Genomic DNA, 17,843 nt, shown 5'->3' with positions numbered 1-17,843 from the left:
TCCTTATACTGCATCTAGGCAAGGTCATATAGGCAAGGAAAGTTATAATCAATTTCACACATAAGTATAATGGCAAAAATACTAACCAAATACGAGTAGTCTTAATCTTATGGTGAATAAAAATTTTGATTTGTCACAGGAATGCAAGGTATACTATAACATTAGATCACTTATTATATAAGTCAGCACATTAAACAGAGTACAAGAAAAAATCAATTATGTGGTTATCTACAAGTTCGCTTTCAGTTGCTACAACTCAATTCATGATTATAGGGAAAAACATTTTAGTGCACTAAGAATCAAAGTGAATTTTTAAACCTGATAGAGTAACAAAATTTTAGAGAACAATATTTTATTTAATGATGAACTATTAGAAGCATGGTATCACTTTTTATTGAACATTCCATTTCAGATGCTAGGCAGTTCAACAAAAGAAGAAAAAGTTACAAGAATTGGAAAGATACAAAACTGTAATGATCACAGATGGTGCAATTACCTATTTAGAAAGCACCAAATAATCTAAAAATTATAATTCATAAAAGTTTAGAGATACCACTGGATATAAGAGCAATTAATATGTATATACCAGCAAAAATTATATCTATAAATATATATGTATTATAAATAGAGTAGCATTTGTGTAATGATTGGTAAACCAAAGAAACAACAGAATAAGAGCCCAAACAGAGCCACCCACATATGGACAGTTGATCTATCAACAGAGTTGTCTTTGGAAGCCAGTGGTAAATAGTGTAGCCAGTAAAAAGCATTGACTTTAGATTAAAGATGAATGGAAGGAATTAACTTGCATTATAATATTCATCTTTTTAATGAACAATCTCAGTTTAATGCTTTAAAAGACTGTGTGATTCTGGCTTAATCAACAAGACAAACTAATTTTTTATTCTTCACTATGTTTTTGAAAGAATTCATCAGTATATCTCTTTTGTCAGATTTCCCCCCAAACATACTAAAAAAGCAACATTAAAACATAAAATTGTTACACTAAGGCATTTTTGATGTAAAGTGGCGATTTAGGGGGTTCTCATGAATACTTTTGGCACTATTTCATTTTTATCATCATCCTCTAGATTTAATTCACTCTACCATCTCCTTTTCTACTATTTCCCCCCTGTAAATCATGTACTGTGTATTTTTTTCTTCTTTACAGCTCAATGTTAATAATGAAAGTTAACTTTGTATTGTATCTGAACCATCAGAGTACAATTAGTCAAAATAACTTCTAATTAAAATGGTTGTTAATCCTTTAGAAAAAATAAATACATGGATTAACATGAATCATAATCTCAGTCGAGTGGAAAACCTTGCTTTAGGTTGTGTCAGCAGTTTCATGTTATTTAGACACTGAGAGCTATCAGAATCTCTGAGAAGACCATCCCTGGGGCCAAGATAGTTTGTCTACTTTTTTTTTTTTTTTCATACGCGGGCCTCTCCCCGCTGCGGCCCCTCCCGCTGTGGAGCACAGGCTCCGGACGCGCAGGCCCAGCGGCCATGGCTCACGGGCCTAGCTGCTCCGCGGCACTTGGGATCCTCCCGGACTGGGGCACGAACCCGCGTCCCCTGCACCGGCAGGCGGACTCCCAACCACTGCGCCACCAGGGAAGCGCCCAATTTGTCTACTTTTAAAATTACTTTTAAGAGAGATTCTGGAAATAAAGAGGGTCTACCCTTTATGGTTTGCTTAATTTCCTGATGCAGATCTTATTAAGCATTTTACATTTACATAGTTTTTCCTAGTAGTAGAACACACTTGAGGTTGTAGTTAGTGAGTGGCAAACTTAATTCCTATTATATATATAATATATAAACCTCTGGTTCCTATTATCTCTGCAACAAGATCCACATTTTAAAACCTCTGTTGTGCTTCACTTCTAAAATTCTCTAAGTACTGCTTTTGTAAAGGTTCACACCTTACTAAGTTTATAAGAAATCCACTGTAGCATATAAAAGTTTGGCAGAAGAGTTGCAGGAAAGCATATTTCACTGTTATCGTTTTATGTTAAAGCTTTTCTCTGACTGTTTTGGACACACTCATAAAACAGTTAAAATCATTTGGGATAATAACAATGTGTTCATTCATATTTTTTATCTTAATAGTTACTAGGCTATATATAGATGATTATTAACTTCTACATGAAATGAGGAAAATATTTGCTTATGAAACTTGGTAACACCACTAAGAATTTTTGAGACTGCCTGGCTGTTGCAAAATCAGGGGTCCAAAATAACCATTTAGAGGTTTACTTGTGAAATTTGTAAGTGTTCTTTACCAGGGCATCAGTAAAGCCTTTATGAATACATTTCTCTTGTCATTCTCTTGCTATAACATATACTGACTCATTTAGACATAGATGCATTGTCCTTTTTAAATTCGCATTGCTTTTGATTCATGTTCAATCTGAGATACAAGTTTTGGCCTCCTTTTTTATTAAAAAAAGTTAATTTGGACTTTATTAAAATTTACAACTTTTACTATGTGAAATATACTGCTAAGATAACTAAAACATAAGCCAAAAACTAGGAGGAAGTATTTGCAAAACATATATCTGAGAAAAGATGAGTATCCAAAATATAAATAGTTTATCTTTAAATTTTTTTAAATAAATTTATTTATTTTATTCTATTTTTGGCTGCACTGGGTCTTCGTTGCTGTGCGCGGGCTTTCTCTAGTTGTGGCGAGCAGGGGCTCTTCTTTGTTGCGGTGCGCGGGCTTCTCATTGCAGTGGTTTCTCTTGTTGCGGAGCACAGGCTCTAGGAGCATGGGCTTCAGTAGCTGTGGCACACAGGCTTAGCAGTTGTGGCTCATAGGCTCTAGAGCTCAGGCTCAGTAGTTGTGGCCCATGAGCTTAGTTGCTCCGCGGTATGTGGGATCTTCCCAGACCAGGGTTCAAACCTGTGTCCCCTGCATTGGCAGGCGGATTCTTAACCACTGCACCACCAGGGAAGCCCTCTCTTTAAATTTTTTTAAAACTTTATTTTTTAAAGAAGTTTTAGGTTTACCACAAAATTGAGGAGCAGATACAGAGATTTCCCATATGCCCTCCACCATAGAAGCTCCCATTTTCAACATCCCCTACAGGGTGGTACATTTGTTACAAATGATGAACCTACATTGACACAACATTAATACCCAAAGTCCATAGTTTACATTAAGGTTCACTATTGGTGTTGTACATTATACATTATATGGATTTGGACAAATGTATAATGATATGTATCTATCACTATAGTATCATACAGAGTATTTTCACTGCCCTAAAAATCCTCCGTGCTCCACCTATATATCCTTCCCTGCTCTCACCTTTCTGCTTTCCTCCCTGCAACTTCTGGCAACCTCTAATATTTTTAATGTCTCTCTAACTTTGCCTTTTCCAGGACGTTACATAGTTAGAATCATACAGAGTATAGCCTTTTCCGATGGCTTATTTCACTTAGTAATATGCATTTAAGCTTCTTCCATATCTTTTCATGGCTTGATAGTTAATTTCCTTTTAGTGCTGAACAATATTCCATTGTGTGGACATATCACATTGTATCCATTCATCTACTGGAGGACATCTTGGTTGCTTCAAGTTTGGGCAATTATAAACAAAGCTGCCATAAACATCCGTGTGCAGGTGTTTATGTGGACATACGTTTTCAACTCCTTTGGGTAAATAGCCAGGAGCTCGATTACTAGACAGCATAGTAAGAATATGCTTAGTTTTGTAAGAAACCACCAAACTGTTTCAACATAGCTGTGCTACTTTGCCTTCCCACCAGCAATGACTGAGAGTTCCTGCTGCTCCACGTCTTCACCAGCATTTGGTGTTGTCAGTGTTCTGTATTTCGGCCATTCTAACAGCTGTGTAGTTGTATCTCATTGTTTTATTTATTTATTTTTAAGTTTTTGCAGGGAATATTTAGTTTTTTTAAAAAAAATTTTTAATTTTTAATACATTTTTATTGGAGTATAATTGCTTCACAATACTATGTTAGTTTCTGTTGCACAACAAAGCGAATCAGGCATATCATACACAGGTCTCCATATCCCCTCCTGTTTGAGCGTCCCTCAATCCTCCCTATCCCAGCCCTCTATGTCACTGCAAAGCTGTGACCAAGCCGATCTTCCTGTGCTATGCTGCTGCTTCCCACCAGCCAACTATTTTCCATTTGGTAGTGGATATATGTCGATGCTACTCTCACTTCACCCCAGCTCTGCCCTCCTACCCATGTCCTCAAGTCCATTCTCTATGTCTACCTCTTTATTCCTGACCTGAAACTAGGTTCATTAGTACCTTTTTTTTTTTTTTTAGATTCCATATATACGCATTAGCATACGGTATTTGTTTTTCTCTTTCTGCCTTACTTCACTCTGTATGACAGACTCTATGTCCATCCACCTCACTACAAATAACTCAATTTTGTTTCTTTTTATGGCTGAGTAATATTCCATTGTATATAAGTACCACATCTTCTTTATCCATTCATCTGTCGATGGACATTTAGGTTGGTTCCATGTCCTGGCTATTGTAAATAGTGCTGCAATGAACATTGTGGTATGTGTCTCTTTTTAAATTTTGCTTTTCTCAGGGTATATGCCCTGCAATGGGAATGCTGGGTCATATGGTAGTTCTATTTTTATTTTTTTAAGGAACCTCCATACTGTTTTCCATAGTAGTTGTATCAATTTACATTACCACCAACAGTGCAGGAGGGTTCCTTTTTCACCACACCCTTTCCAGCATTTATTGTTTCTAGATTTTTTGATAATGGCCATTCTGACTGGCATGAGGTGATACCTCATTGTAGTTTTGATTTCCATTTCTCTAATAATTAGTGATGTTGAGCATCTTTTCATGTGCCTCTTGGCCACCTGTATTTCTTCGATGGTAAAATGTCTATTTAGGCCTTCGGCCCAATTTTTAGCTGCATTGTTTGTTTTTCTGATATTGAGCTCCATGAGCTGTTTGTATATTCTGGAGATTAATCCTTTGTCTGTTGTTTCATTTGCAAATATTTTCTCCCATTCTGAGTGTTGTCTTTTTGTCTTGTTTCTGGTTTCCTTTGCTGTGCAAAAGCTTTTAAGTTTAATTAAGTCCCATTAAGTTTATTTTTGTTTTTATTTCTGTTACTCTAGGAGGTGGGTCAAAAATGATCTTGCTGTGGTTTATGTCAAAGAGTGTTTTTCCTATGTTTTCCTCAAAGAGTTCTATAGTGTCTTGTCTTACATTTAAGTCTTTAATCCATTTGGGGTTTATTTTTATGTATGGTGTTAAGTAGTGTTCTAATTTCATTATTTTACATGTAGCTGTCCAGTTTTCCCAGCACCACTTATTGAAGAGGCTGTCTTTTCTCCACTGTCTATCCTTGCCTCCTTTGTCATAAATTAGGTGCCCATATGTGCGTGGGTTTATCTCTGGGCATTCTATTCTGTACCATTGATCTATATTTCTGTTTTTGTGCCAGTACCATACTGTCTTGATTACTGTAGCTTTGTAGTATAGTCTGAAATCAGGGAGCCTAATTCTTCCAGCTCCATTTTTCTTTCTCAAGATTGCTTTGGCTATTTGGGGTCTTTTGTGTTTCCATATGAATTATAAAATTTTTTATCCTAATTCAGTGAAGAATGCCATTGGTATTTTGATAGGGATTGCATTAAATCTGTAGATTGCTTTGGGTAGTATAGTCATTTTCACAATATTGATGCTTCCAATACAAGAACATGGTATATTTCTCCGTCTGTTTATGTCATCTTTGATTTCTTTCATCAGTGTTTTATAGTTTTCTAAGTACAAGTCTTTCACCTCCTTAGGCAGGTTTATTCCTAGGTATTTTATTCTTTTTGTTGCAGTGGTAAATGGGAGTGTTTCCTTCATTTCTCTTTCTGATTTTTCATTGTTGGTGTATAGGAATGACAGAGATTTCTGTGCATTAATTTTGTATCCTGCAACATTCCTAAATTCATTGATTAGTTCTAGTAGTTTTCTGGTGGCATCTTTAGGATTTTCTATGTATAGTATCATGTCATCTGCAAACACTGACAGTTTTACTTCTTCTTTTCCAATTTGTATTTCTTTTATTTCTTTTTCTTCTCTGATTGCTGTGACTAGGACTTCCAAAACTATGTTGAATACGAGTGGCAAGAGTGGACATCCTTGTCTTGTTTCTGATCTTAGTGGAAATGCTTACAGTTTTTCACCATTGACTATGATGCTTGCTGTGGGTTTGTCATATATAGCCTTTATTATGTTGAAGTAAGTTCCCTCTATGCCCACTTTCTGGAGAGTTTTTATTATAAATGGGTGCTGAATTTTGTCAAAACCTTTTTCTGTGTCTATTGAGATGATCATATGGTTTGTTTGTTTGTTTGTTTTGTGGTATGCGGGCCTCTCACTGTTGTGGCCACTCCCGTTGCGGAGCACAGGCTCTGGACACGCAGGCTCAGCGGCCATGGCTCACGGACCTAGCCGCTCCGCGGCATGTGGGATCTTCCCAGAGCGAGGCACGAACCCATGTCCCCTGCACCAGCAGGCGGACTCTCAACCACTGCGCCACCAGGGAAGCCCGATCATATGGTTTTTATTCCTTAATTTGTTAATGTGGTGTATCCCATTGATTGATTTGAGTGTTGAAGAATCCTTGCATCCCTAGGATAAATCCCACTTGATCATGGTGTATTGTCCTTTTAATGTGCTGTTGGATTCTGTTTGTTAGTATTTTGCTCAGGATTTTTGCATCTATGTTCATCAGTGATATAGGTCTGTAATTTTCTATTCTTGTGATATCTTTTTCTGGTTTTGGTATCAGGGTGATTGTGGCTTCATAGAATGAATTTGGGAGTGTTTCTCCCTCTGCAATTTTTTGGAAGAGTTTGAAAAGGATGGTTGTTAGCTCTTCTCTAAATGTTTGATAGAATTCACCTGTGAAGCCATCTGTTGTTCCTGGACTTTGGTTTGTTGGCAGATTTTAAATTACTTTCAATTTCATTACTTGTGATAGGTCTGTTTATATTTTCTAATTCTTCCTGGTTCAGTCTTGGAAAATTGTACCTTTCCCAAAATTTGTTCATTTCTTCATGGTTGTCCATTTTATTGGCATATAGTTGTTTTTAGTAGTCTCGTATAATCCTTTGTATTTCTGCAGTGTCAATTGTGATTTCTCATTTTTCATTTCTAATTCCATTGATTTGAGTTTTCTCCCTTTTTTTCTTGATGAGTCTGGCTAAGGGTTTATCAATTTTGTTTAATTTCTCAAAGAACCAGCTTTTAGTTTTATTGATCTTTGCTATTGTTTTCTTCATTTCTATTTCATTTATATCTGCTCTGATCTTTATGATTTCTTTCCTTCTACTGACTTTGGGTTTTCTTTGTTCTTCTTTCTCTAGTTGTTTTAAGTGTAGGTTTAGGTTGTTTATTTGAGATTTTTCTTGTTTCTTGAGGTGAGATTGAATTGCTATAAAGTTTCCTCTTAGAATTGCTTTTGCTGCATCCCATAGGTTTTGGGTCATTGTGTTTTCATTGTCATTTGTTTTTATGTATTTTTAAATTCCTTCTTTGAGTTCTTCAGTGATCTCTTGGTTATTTAGTAGTGCACTGTTTAACCTCCATATATTTGTGTTTTTTAGTTTTTTTCTGTAACTGGCTTCCAATCTCATAGCATTGTGGTCAGAAAAGATGCTTTATATGATTTCAATTTTCTTAAATTTTCTGAGGCTTGATTTGTGACCCAAGATGTGATCTATACTGGAGAATGTTCTGTGTGCACTTGAGAGGAAAGTGTATTCTGTCACTTTTGGGTGGAATGTTCTATAAATATCAATTAGATCTATCTGGTCTATTGTGTCATTTAAAGCTTGTGTTTACTTATTTATTTTCTGTTTGTATGATCTGTCCATTGGTGTAAGTGGGGTGTTAAAGTCCCGTACTATTAATGTGTTACTGTCGGTTTCTCCTTTCATGGTTGTTAGCATTTGCCTTATGTATTGAGGTGTCCCCATGTTGGGTGCATAAACATTTATAATTGTTATGTCTTCTTCTTGGATTGATCCTTTGATCATTATGTAGTGTCCCTCCTTATCTCTTGTAACTGTCTTTATTTTATTGTAACAGTCTTTATTTTAAAGTCTATTTTATCTGATATGAGTATTGCTACTCCAGCTTTCTTTTTATTTCCGTTTGCTTGGAATATCTTTTTCCATCCCTTCACTTTCAGTCTGTATGTGTCCCTAGGTCTGAATTGGGTCTCTTGTAGATTGCATATATATGGGTCTTGTTTTTGTATCCATTCAGCCAGTCTGTGTCTTTTGGTTGGGGCATTTAATCCATTTACATTCAAGGTTATTATCCACATGTATGTTCCTATTACCATTTTCTTAATTGTTCTGGGTTTGTTTTTGTGGGTCTTTTTCTTCTCTTGTGTTTCCCACTTAGATAAGTTTCTTTGGCATTTGTTTTAAAACTGGTTTGGTGGTGCTGAATTCTCTTAGTTTTTGCTAGTCTGAAAACTTTTGATTTCTCCATCAAATCTGAATGAGATCCTTGCTGGGTAGAGTAATCTTGGTAGTAGGTTTTTCTCTTTCATCACTTTAAGTATATCCTGCCACTCCCTTCTGGCTCCTAGAGTTTCTGCTGAAAAATCAGCTGATAACTTTATGGGGATTACTTTGTATATTATTTTTTGTTTTTCCCTTGCCTCTTTTAATATTCTTTCTTTGACTAATTTTTCTTAGTTGGATTAATATGTGTCTTGGTGTGTTTTTCCTAGGGTTTATCCTGTATGGGACTCTCTGTGCTTCCTGGACTTGGGTAACTATTTCCTTTCCCATGTTAGGGAAGGTTTCAACTATAATCTCTTCAAATATTTTCTCAGACCCTTTCTTTTTCTCTTCTCTGGGGCCCCTATAATTCAAATGTTAGTGTGTTTAGTGTTGTCCCAGAGGTCTCTGAGACTGTCTTCAATTCTTTTCATTCTTTTTTCTTTATTCTGTTCCTCGGCAGTTATTTCCACCATTTTGTCTTCCAGCTCACTTATTCGTTCTTCTGCCTCAGTTATTCTGTTATTGATTCCTTCTTGTGTATTTTTCATTTCAGTTATTGTGATGCTCATCTTTATTTGTTCTTTAGTTCCTCTAGATCTTTGTTAAACATTTCTTGTATTTTCTCAGTCGGTGCCTCCATTCTATTTCTGAGAGTCTGGATCATCTTTACTATCATTACTCTGAATTCTTTTTCAGGTAGATTGCCTATTTCCTCTCCATTTATTTGGTCTTATAGGTTTTACCTTGCTCCTCCATCTGTGACATTTTTTTTTGCCATCTCATATTTTTTTTCTTTATTTTATGAGTGGGATTGTGTTCCTGTCTTACTGGTTGTTTGGCTTGAGACTTCCAACACTGAAGTTTGTAAGCTATTGGGTAGAGCTGGGTCTTGATGCTGAGATGAGGAACTCTGTGAGACCTCACTCTGATGAATATCCCCTGGGGTCTGAGATTCTCTGCTAGTCCAGTGGTTCAGACTCAGAGCTCCCACCACAGGAGCTTTGGCCCGACTCTGGGCTCTTGAACCACGATCCCACAAGCCACGTGGGCAGCAAAAAAAAAAAAGAACAATAATAAAGTAAAAAATAAAATTACACTAGGAAACTAACAGATATGTTAAAAAGAATATAAAAATAAAAATATAGATGAATGAACAACCGGAAGGTACGTAAGTACCACAATAGTAAAAAAGAGGAGGAGGGAAAAGAAAAAAAAAAGAGGGGGGGGAAGGCCTTGGCTGTGGAGGGTGGGGCCTAAGCAAGGAGGAGGTTTGGGTGGTGGGCAGAGCCAATGCTTAGGACCCCCAGGGATGGAAAAGGCCCTGGGAGCTTTGGGGGGGTTGGGGCTTAGGCTCAAGGAACAGAAGGGGCCCAGGCGTGACCCCCACCCCTGGTCTCAGAGGGCAGCGGACCTAACCTGGGAGCCCAGCAGGCTTCCTGGGCTCGAATGGGTGGGACAAACACCCTCCTCTCCTCTCCTGCTCCTCCAGTCTGGGAGGGCCCCTCCCGCCTGCCTCTCCTAATCTCTCTGGCCTCAGGGACGCCAATCCTGTCTGGCTTCCATTTCTCCTCCCCCCTCAGTCCCCCTACATCCTACCAGTTCACTTTGGGGTCCCTCCCGTCTCCTTGGGCATCAGAGTCACCCACCAGCAGCCAGCAGGCACCCTAGTTGTGGAAAGATGTTAACTCTGCATCTTCCCACACCACCATCTTGACTCCACCCCTCTCATTGTTTTAATTTGCATTTTCCTGATGACATATGATGTGGAACATCTTTTCATATGCTTATTTGATATCTGTATACCTTCTTTGGTGAGATGTCTGTTATCCATAAGTCTTGGGCCCATTTTTAGTTGGGTTGTTTGTTTTCTTATTGTTGAATTTACATAGTTATTGGTATATTTTGGATAACAGTTCTTTATTAGATATATTTTGCAAATATATTTTGTCTGTGGCTTGTTTTCTCTTTCTCTTGACATTGTCTTTCTAGAGCAGTTTTTAATTTTAATGAAGTCTAGCTTATCAATTATTTTGTTCATGGATCATGCCTTTGGTGATGTATCTAAAGAGTCATCACCAAACCGAAGGTCATCTAGATTTTCTCCTAGGCTATCTATCTTCTATGAATTTTATAGTTTTGTACTTTACATTCAGGTCTGTGATCCATTTTGGGTTAATTTCTGTTCAGGTTTAGTGTCTAGAGTAATGGTTTCTGCATGTGGATCCCTCTCCCTGTATTTAAGTTTGACATACATTTAGTTTCAAATTAGTTCTAGGACTCCTTACTTTTAGAAATTCTCCAAGGATTTTAAATGAAATTAAAGCAACTAAAATACACATGACATTACCTATTGCTAAAATTAGTCATTGCTCTGTTGACTTTTGGTAAAAGAGGGAGTGAGCTATCATTGAGCTCTAGTTAACTGTGGACAGGAGGGAAGTAGACTGATTTAGGAGGAGGTGTCCTCACTTCTTATTTGTGATTCCATGACATGCTTAGAGGATGAGTGTAAAAAGATCCAGGGGAGGGGGAGGGGTGGCATCAGCAATATGCACACTGCATTTAGGTTTCAGTTTCCAGACTTTTGAATGTGAGTCTACAGAATCACTTCCCCTGAGTTAATTTGCAACGAAGCAAGGATCAAAATCCCCAAAATATATCAAAACAAAAGAAAAACATCAACAAAATCTTTGCTGTAGTGTAGTACAATGGATTCAGAGTGTGTTGGTTGCTATGGCAAGGGGATATGCATACATCAGTGGCTATCTGTTAGCGTGGTGCGGGTGGAGTGAACTCACGACTGGAATCAGAGAAACACCTTAGGTGAACCATGGCTTGGACTCTTTGCCCACCTTGAGAATTACTTCTAACCTTAGAACTCCAGTTTCCTCCTGTGTAGCACATACAAATTTACAGGATTATTGTAAGGATAAGAAATAACCTATATAGCTCTTTACCAGGAATATATTAGGTCTTCAGTAAAAGGGTAATCATCTCCTACTGATAGGCAATAACAAGATTCCTGCTTTGTACCTCTTACTTCCAAAATCACAGTGCTTGTAATGAGGTCTTATAGCTGACTTGTCTGAAATGAAAATTCTGAATATTTGCAATCAATTACTGGAACATGCACAGTGTTTTTAGGTGGCACTTCACGGGCCTGCAGAACACCACACTGTGCATTCTGTTGGGGTTTTTCTCCGTTGAAAAGGTCCATTTACAAGATGCCATTTTGATAAAACACGATGGAAAATAATACACTATTTCACCTGTCGTTACTTGAATTGGCTGTTGGTATGTTTTGTTCTTTAGAAACCAAATTTATGACAGGAAATATTTGTGTTGAGTTTGAAAGTTTAATAACTATTTTCCCTAAATAATTACTGCCTCATAACACTAAGCTGTAGGAAATATTTTCCATATTTTATAAATGAAAAATAGGGGCTCTCAGGATAAAAAGAATTGAGACTCAATTCTAGGTCATTTTACTGAAAATCCTCTCTTTACCTCGCTGTATTTACCTATCACAAAATGCAACGCAGCCATGACAGCATTAATAAGAGTTAAGAGTAAATGTACTGAGAAATTCTATTGGCATTAAGTAATGGTGAGTAAATAACTGGCTCTTCTAGGATGCTACCTTAATTTCACTTTGTGCACAATTGCTGTAATTGAAATACAGAGGAGCTTTTTCCTCTCAACAGGTCCTTATGAAGCACTGACACAGCACATGTCAGGTGCCAGGCTGATGAGCAAAATGACACGGTTCTGGTTTAATAAAACTTACATTCTAGTTATCGAGTTCACTGCAGTCTATTATTGATGTCCTTTCAGCAGTATCAAGCAATGACAATTCAGGAAGATCGAGCTTATAGATGAATATGTTTAGAAATGACTGAATCGTTACACTGCACACCTTAAATGTGTACAGTGCTGTATGTCAATCATATCTCAGTAAAACTGGAAGGAAGGAAGGAAGCAAGCAAATACATAAACATATACATATATACCTATATAAATAAAATAAATGACCCAATATTTCATCCTTGGGAATAATCACAATATTACATTTTTTCACAAGAAACTCAAACGATTCTTAAATTCACCCTTGCTTTTAAGCATCAGTGACTACTTGTTTTCATACTTATTCTCCTGAACTCCTAATACTTCATGATTGGACTCTTGGATCTTATAATGTTCAAACCTATTTCCTATTTCCCTTTATTGAGATACTCTTAGCTTGATTCTGCCTCTCTGCCTTCTTAAACTTCAGGTTTCAGCTTAAGTATTGTTTCTTCAAATAACCTCCTCTGATTACTTAATTTACTGCAGGTCTTTCCCATAACATCCAGGGTTTTTTCTCCTTTACAAGATGTTGCCCAATTTATACTTATATATATACTTGTATTTTGACAATAGTATATCCAGTGCCTGAAAGATACTCAATAAATATTTGTTAAACAGCTGAATAGTTGGATATTTATATATTTTCTCAATGTTTAATACTCATAAAATTGGAGGTCATTAAATCAACAAATATTTTAGTGTTTACTCTGGCTAGAATATACTTCTACATTAAAAGTTTTTAGAAACTATTTTTCAATAATTCCTGTATTACCTGAAATTCATTTAAGAGTAGTACCCACTATTAGTTAAAATTCATAGCATATTAGAGTTAGAATTAAAATGTTCTAGAATGTTTCTCTTGATCATTGGAAGCAAATCAATGGAATTCCATTTCAGTTTGATCAGTTATTAGAATTGCTTACAAAAAAACATGAAAGTTTAAAATATTACCTGATCTTTCCTTCATCATTTTAACTTGCGTTTAATTGAATGGCTTTTAAGGTGGTAGATTTTCGTATGATTCTTAGAAAAGAATAATCTTACAAGAAAGAATTTTGAAAAATGAAATCAAAAAGAAAACTGCTAATAATATTTATGATCCAATTTTCACAAAACCTTTACTTTTTTTGATATGTGTTATATACCTAAATTTATCAGATAATTGGTATGTCACTAAAAATCTTCAAATAGTAAATAATCACACATCATTATTTAAGCTTTGTTGTCATTACTGTTAATATGATTCCTTTCTTCAATTATTTTTTTTTAATTTAGAGTTTACTCATTCAAACCATCTATTACTTATTTAAAATCCTATTTGTACCTCTTATCTGTTATTAGGTATAAAACTGACTTCAGCAATTTCTTTTAAATGCCTAAAATTTTACAAAGACTTGACATAGCATTGTATTTGTCCTTGACCAAGAGTACATTTATTCTCCTAAAATTAATTTTTCATCACTAAGTTGGTGACTTTTATTACAACTTTATTATTTTCATTCTGATAAGTGATGTGATGTTAGTCAAAAAGTTTAAGCATTAATCTTAATAATTAAAGACATGTCATGTTCTAAATTGCATTTTGAAATACTATTTTCACCTCATATCCCAAACAGGCATCCCAAATGTCAAATCACGTCATCTAAAATTTGATCCCTTAGTCTATTATATTTAATTGATAAACAAGGTCTAGTGCCAAGAATGTAATTTTAATTTCTTGTTTTTAAGAAGCTAAAGCCTCACTTAGATTTGGGAACAGAACATTTTTGACAATAATGGCACAATTATATGTGTATGAAAAAGCAGTTTTTAGACTTTTTTAATCAGAATTAATTTCCAAAGATATTATTGAAGTCTAACAGTTTCTTAATGTTGACTTCTCTTTTAGAATTTAAAATGTCATGAGAACTACTTTAAAATAGTATAATACTGTTCAATACTTTGCCATCAAGCCATTTAAAACTAAGTGTAAAAGTAAGTAATTTTCAATCTTTATCCATAACAAACGGTTTAAAAATACCTCATATTTTAATCATGTTGCCAACCTCTATTCCCTGAAAATCAAATTGGCCATTCACTCAGGTGAGTTTGATTATATTGTATAGTACTTTTTTTTTTTTTTTTTTGCGGTACGCGGGCCTCTCACCGTTGTGGCCTCTCCCATTGCGGAGCACAGGCTCCGGACGCGCAGGCTCAGCGGCCATGGCTCACGGGCCCAGCCGCTGCGCGGCATGTGGGATCTTCCCGGACCGGGGCACGAACCCGTGTCCCCTGCATCAGCAGGCGGACTCTCAACCACTGCGCCACCAGGGAAGCCCAATTGTATAGTACTTTAATCATGGCATTTATGATGTTTTATTACATTCACTTGTCTTTATTTGCAGTGCCTACAAGTTGAAAGCGATAGTAAATAACTGAATGAATGAGTAAATGAATACATGAACTATATCCATCCAACCAGAATTGCCCAAGAAATGATTTTGTGCCTTCTAAACTGATAAATGTTCATCAACTGAGTGGAGATTATTGACAAAACATTATCAGTTTTCCACTTAACGTATTTATTTGACAATATGGTCTGGTTGGTTATAGAAATAGTGCCATAACCAAGAAGGCAGGTATATTTATTTAGGGCATGGGTCTTAGGACTTTTGTGTTGTCCTCAACTTTTCAGACAAATAGAGTTTTCTTTTCTTTTTTTTTTTTTTTTGCTATATGTGGGCCTCTCACTGCTGTGGCCTCTCCTGTTGCGGAGCACAGTCTCCGGACATGCAGGCTCAGTGGCCATGGCTCACGGGCCCAGCCGCTCCGTGGCATGTGGGATCTTCCCGGACCGGGGTACGAACCCATGTCCCCTGAATCGGCAGGCGGACTCTCAACCACTGCGCCACCAGGGAAGCCCTAGAGTTTTCTTTTTAAAAATTGTATAAATGGACATATCCATGAACCTTTCTTAGTGGACGCCTGTTTGATGGGTGCCTGGCCTTTTGGCAATTACAAATGCTACACGTTGCTTTTCTGTGTTTTCTGTGTTTAGCTAGAGAGATTGCAGGCTGAAAATACATCTGAGTGGGACAAGAGGGAGATACTTGAAACAGAAAAACTAGGACTGGAAAGAGAAAATAGAAGGCTAAAGTTCCAAGTGAAAGACATGGAAGAGCTCCTGGATAGGAAAAATAGATTAATTGCAAACTCTCAAGGTCCTGATTTCAAGAAATCACAAATTGAACTACAGGAAAAAAACAAGGTATGGGTACTCTTTGGAAGCAGATGTTCTCACTTTCTGTATATTCCTGCCCTGATGTCTAGTAGATGCTGGTTTAACTTTCACATACCTCAAATCTGAATATTTTCTTTTGTACTATCTCATATCTGATAGTTTGATTTTTTCCCATTGTAATATAAAAAATATATAAAATGTTCATGATAGGGAAAGGGAGTGTGACAAATTTTGTATGAAGATGTTAAAATATGACAAATCTGAGAGTTTCAAGCTTTTCCAAAAGGAAGAAAAACATGAAGTAAGGGATGAACCTTTGTGTGTTTGGTTTCCTGTTATAGCTTTGTCTCAGTTTTCCACGCAACTGATCTTATTTTCAATAGTGTATTTCTCCATTAGTTTGGGCAACTATGTAATAAGCATTTGTCAATAGCTATGGTAAGTATCTGCATAAACATTTAAATGTAGCTGGTTCACTCCTATTTGGTTTCTTTTTAGTTAGTCTCAGAAAAATTATTTTTGAGTCAATTAAACACATCGTGTTACAAATAGCCTTTATAGGCTATGACATAAATGTTAAAACCAGAATTAAATTCAAATTTTGACTTTGGGAAATTTAGGTTGTTTTGGAATTGTTTTGTCTTAAAGCCAACAGACACATTTATTGCTATGGATGGGATTTTTCTGATAAATGGTTTTTAGATTTTTAAAATATTCTCTTAGTGGCAGTTGTAATTTATGTGTTTTAGGGTCAATATGCTACAAAACATATACAGCTTGTTTCTATTTCTTCCATGAAAGTATCTATAGTACCTTAATGCACAATTGTATTTTTTTCACTCAATTCCTTTAACAGTGAGTTAAAAGTGAGTTTGAATAGTTCATGTTTTTGAGTTATGTAAGTAGTTCATACTCATATGAGCTCTAATAGCTAAATGGGCAGAAAAATTGAATTCTATATTACTTATTCTTTGCGATTTTAGGGATTTATTGCAAATGCAAGATTAAATTGGATTAGTGTTTCATGACTTGGCAATGCAAATAACTAAAGTTAACTGTTATGGTCAGTGATTATAATTTTCTATTATACGGATTCATAAACCATCCGTAATGGTGTATGGTTCTGACATGTACACAACTGATAAATCTGTAGAGAAATTTTTGCAGATTGCCATTGTGAAAGCACAATTGTTTCAATTATGGAACAAGTTTTGGTCATCAAAATATCTGTTTCCCTTTGGTTCACTTGAACAGAACAAGCATTTATTTATATTATACTCTGTGTCAGTCATTGCTCTAGATGCTGGTGATGTGAAGATGAATGAATTTTTTTTTCATTTATTTTTGGCTGCATTGGGTCTTCATTGCTGTGCGCAGGCTTTCTCTAGTTGCGGCGATTGGGGGCTACTCTTCATTGCGGTGCGCTGCGGTGGCTTCTCTTGTTGCAGAGCATGGGCTCTAGGCGCGTGGGCTTCAGTAGTTGTGGCACGCAGGCTCAGTAGTTGTGGCTCGTGGGCTCTAGAGTGCAGGCTCAGTAGTTGTGGTTAGTTGCTCCACAGCATGTGGGATCTTCCCAGACTAGGGTTCGAACCTGTGTCCCCTGCATTGGCAGGCAGATTCTTAGCCACTGCGCCACCAGGGAAGTCCCAAGATGAATGAGTCTTTATCCTGCCTAGCATGGGCTTAGAGTCTGTCTGGGGAGATATACACAATATATCTATGTGTAACAATATACACATAAATTGTTATCAGTATTACATTGTGATGATTGCTAAGAGTAAAGTGGAATGAGAACTCAGATAAAGAAGTAATTCACTCTATTCCACTTTGATGCCTTTCTAGTTATATCAAACTGTTATAGCATAAAGTGTGTCATTTAGGAAATATGAGGGCTGATTGGGGTCTGTTTGGACCTAGTATATATGCCAATTGCTTGTCCTGTTAACAGGCCACCCTAACTTTAGACCTGGGCTCTTTGGGACCAATGTAGTTCTTTGGCCTAGAACTGAACAGACCTTGGAAACTGGGAAGATTCTGGAAGGTCTGAACAACTCAGTGGGTGTGCTCATCAATCAGAAGACTATTCCCTAAGTGTATATCATTTTGATGGCTGGGAGGAGGTGTTAGCAATATTTTACAATCTTCATTAAGAATTCAGACTCACCACTTAAATAAACCAAAATAATTACTTGTCGTGGAGCAGCTGTTGGTCAAAATCCTTGGTGCCACAGAGATCCC

At 36.5% G+C, this 17,843-nt stretch overlaps 1 protein-coding gene across 1 annotated transcript in view; it reads left to right on the top strand.

Moving 5' to 3' along the window:
- The window catches only part of CCDC102B (coiled-coil domain containing 102B), a 267,055-nt gene that overhangs the window by 92,638 nt on the left and 156,574 nt on the right, over nt 1–17,843 (top strand). The window contains exon 6 of the mRNA XM_060120835.1: nt 15,423–15,632. Within this exon, the coding sequence (XP_059976818.1) occupies nt 15,423–15,632 (210 nt within the window). The remainder of the gene's footprint in view (nt 1–15,422; nt 15,633–17,843) is intronic.

The sequence above is a fragment of the Lagenorhynchus albirostris genome, chromosome 14 (assembly GCF_949774975.1).
Source record: "Lagenorhynchus albirostris chromosome 14, mLagAlb1.1, whole genome shotgun sequence".
Classification (NCBI taxonomy): domain Eukaryota; kingdom Metazoa; phylum Chordata; class Mammalia; order Artiodactyla; family Delphinidae; genus Lagenorhynchus; species Lagenorhynchus albirostris.
The sequence above is the reverse complement of the archived record's forward strand: the minus strand, read 5'-3'. Positions and strand labels throughout refer to the sequence as shown.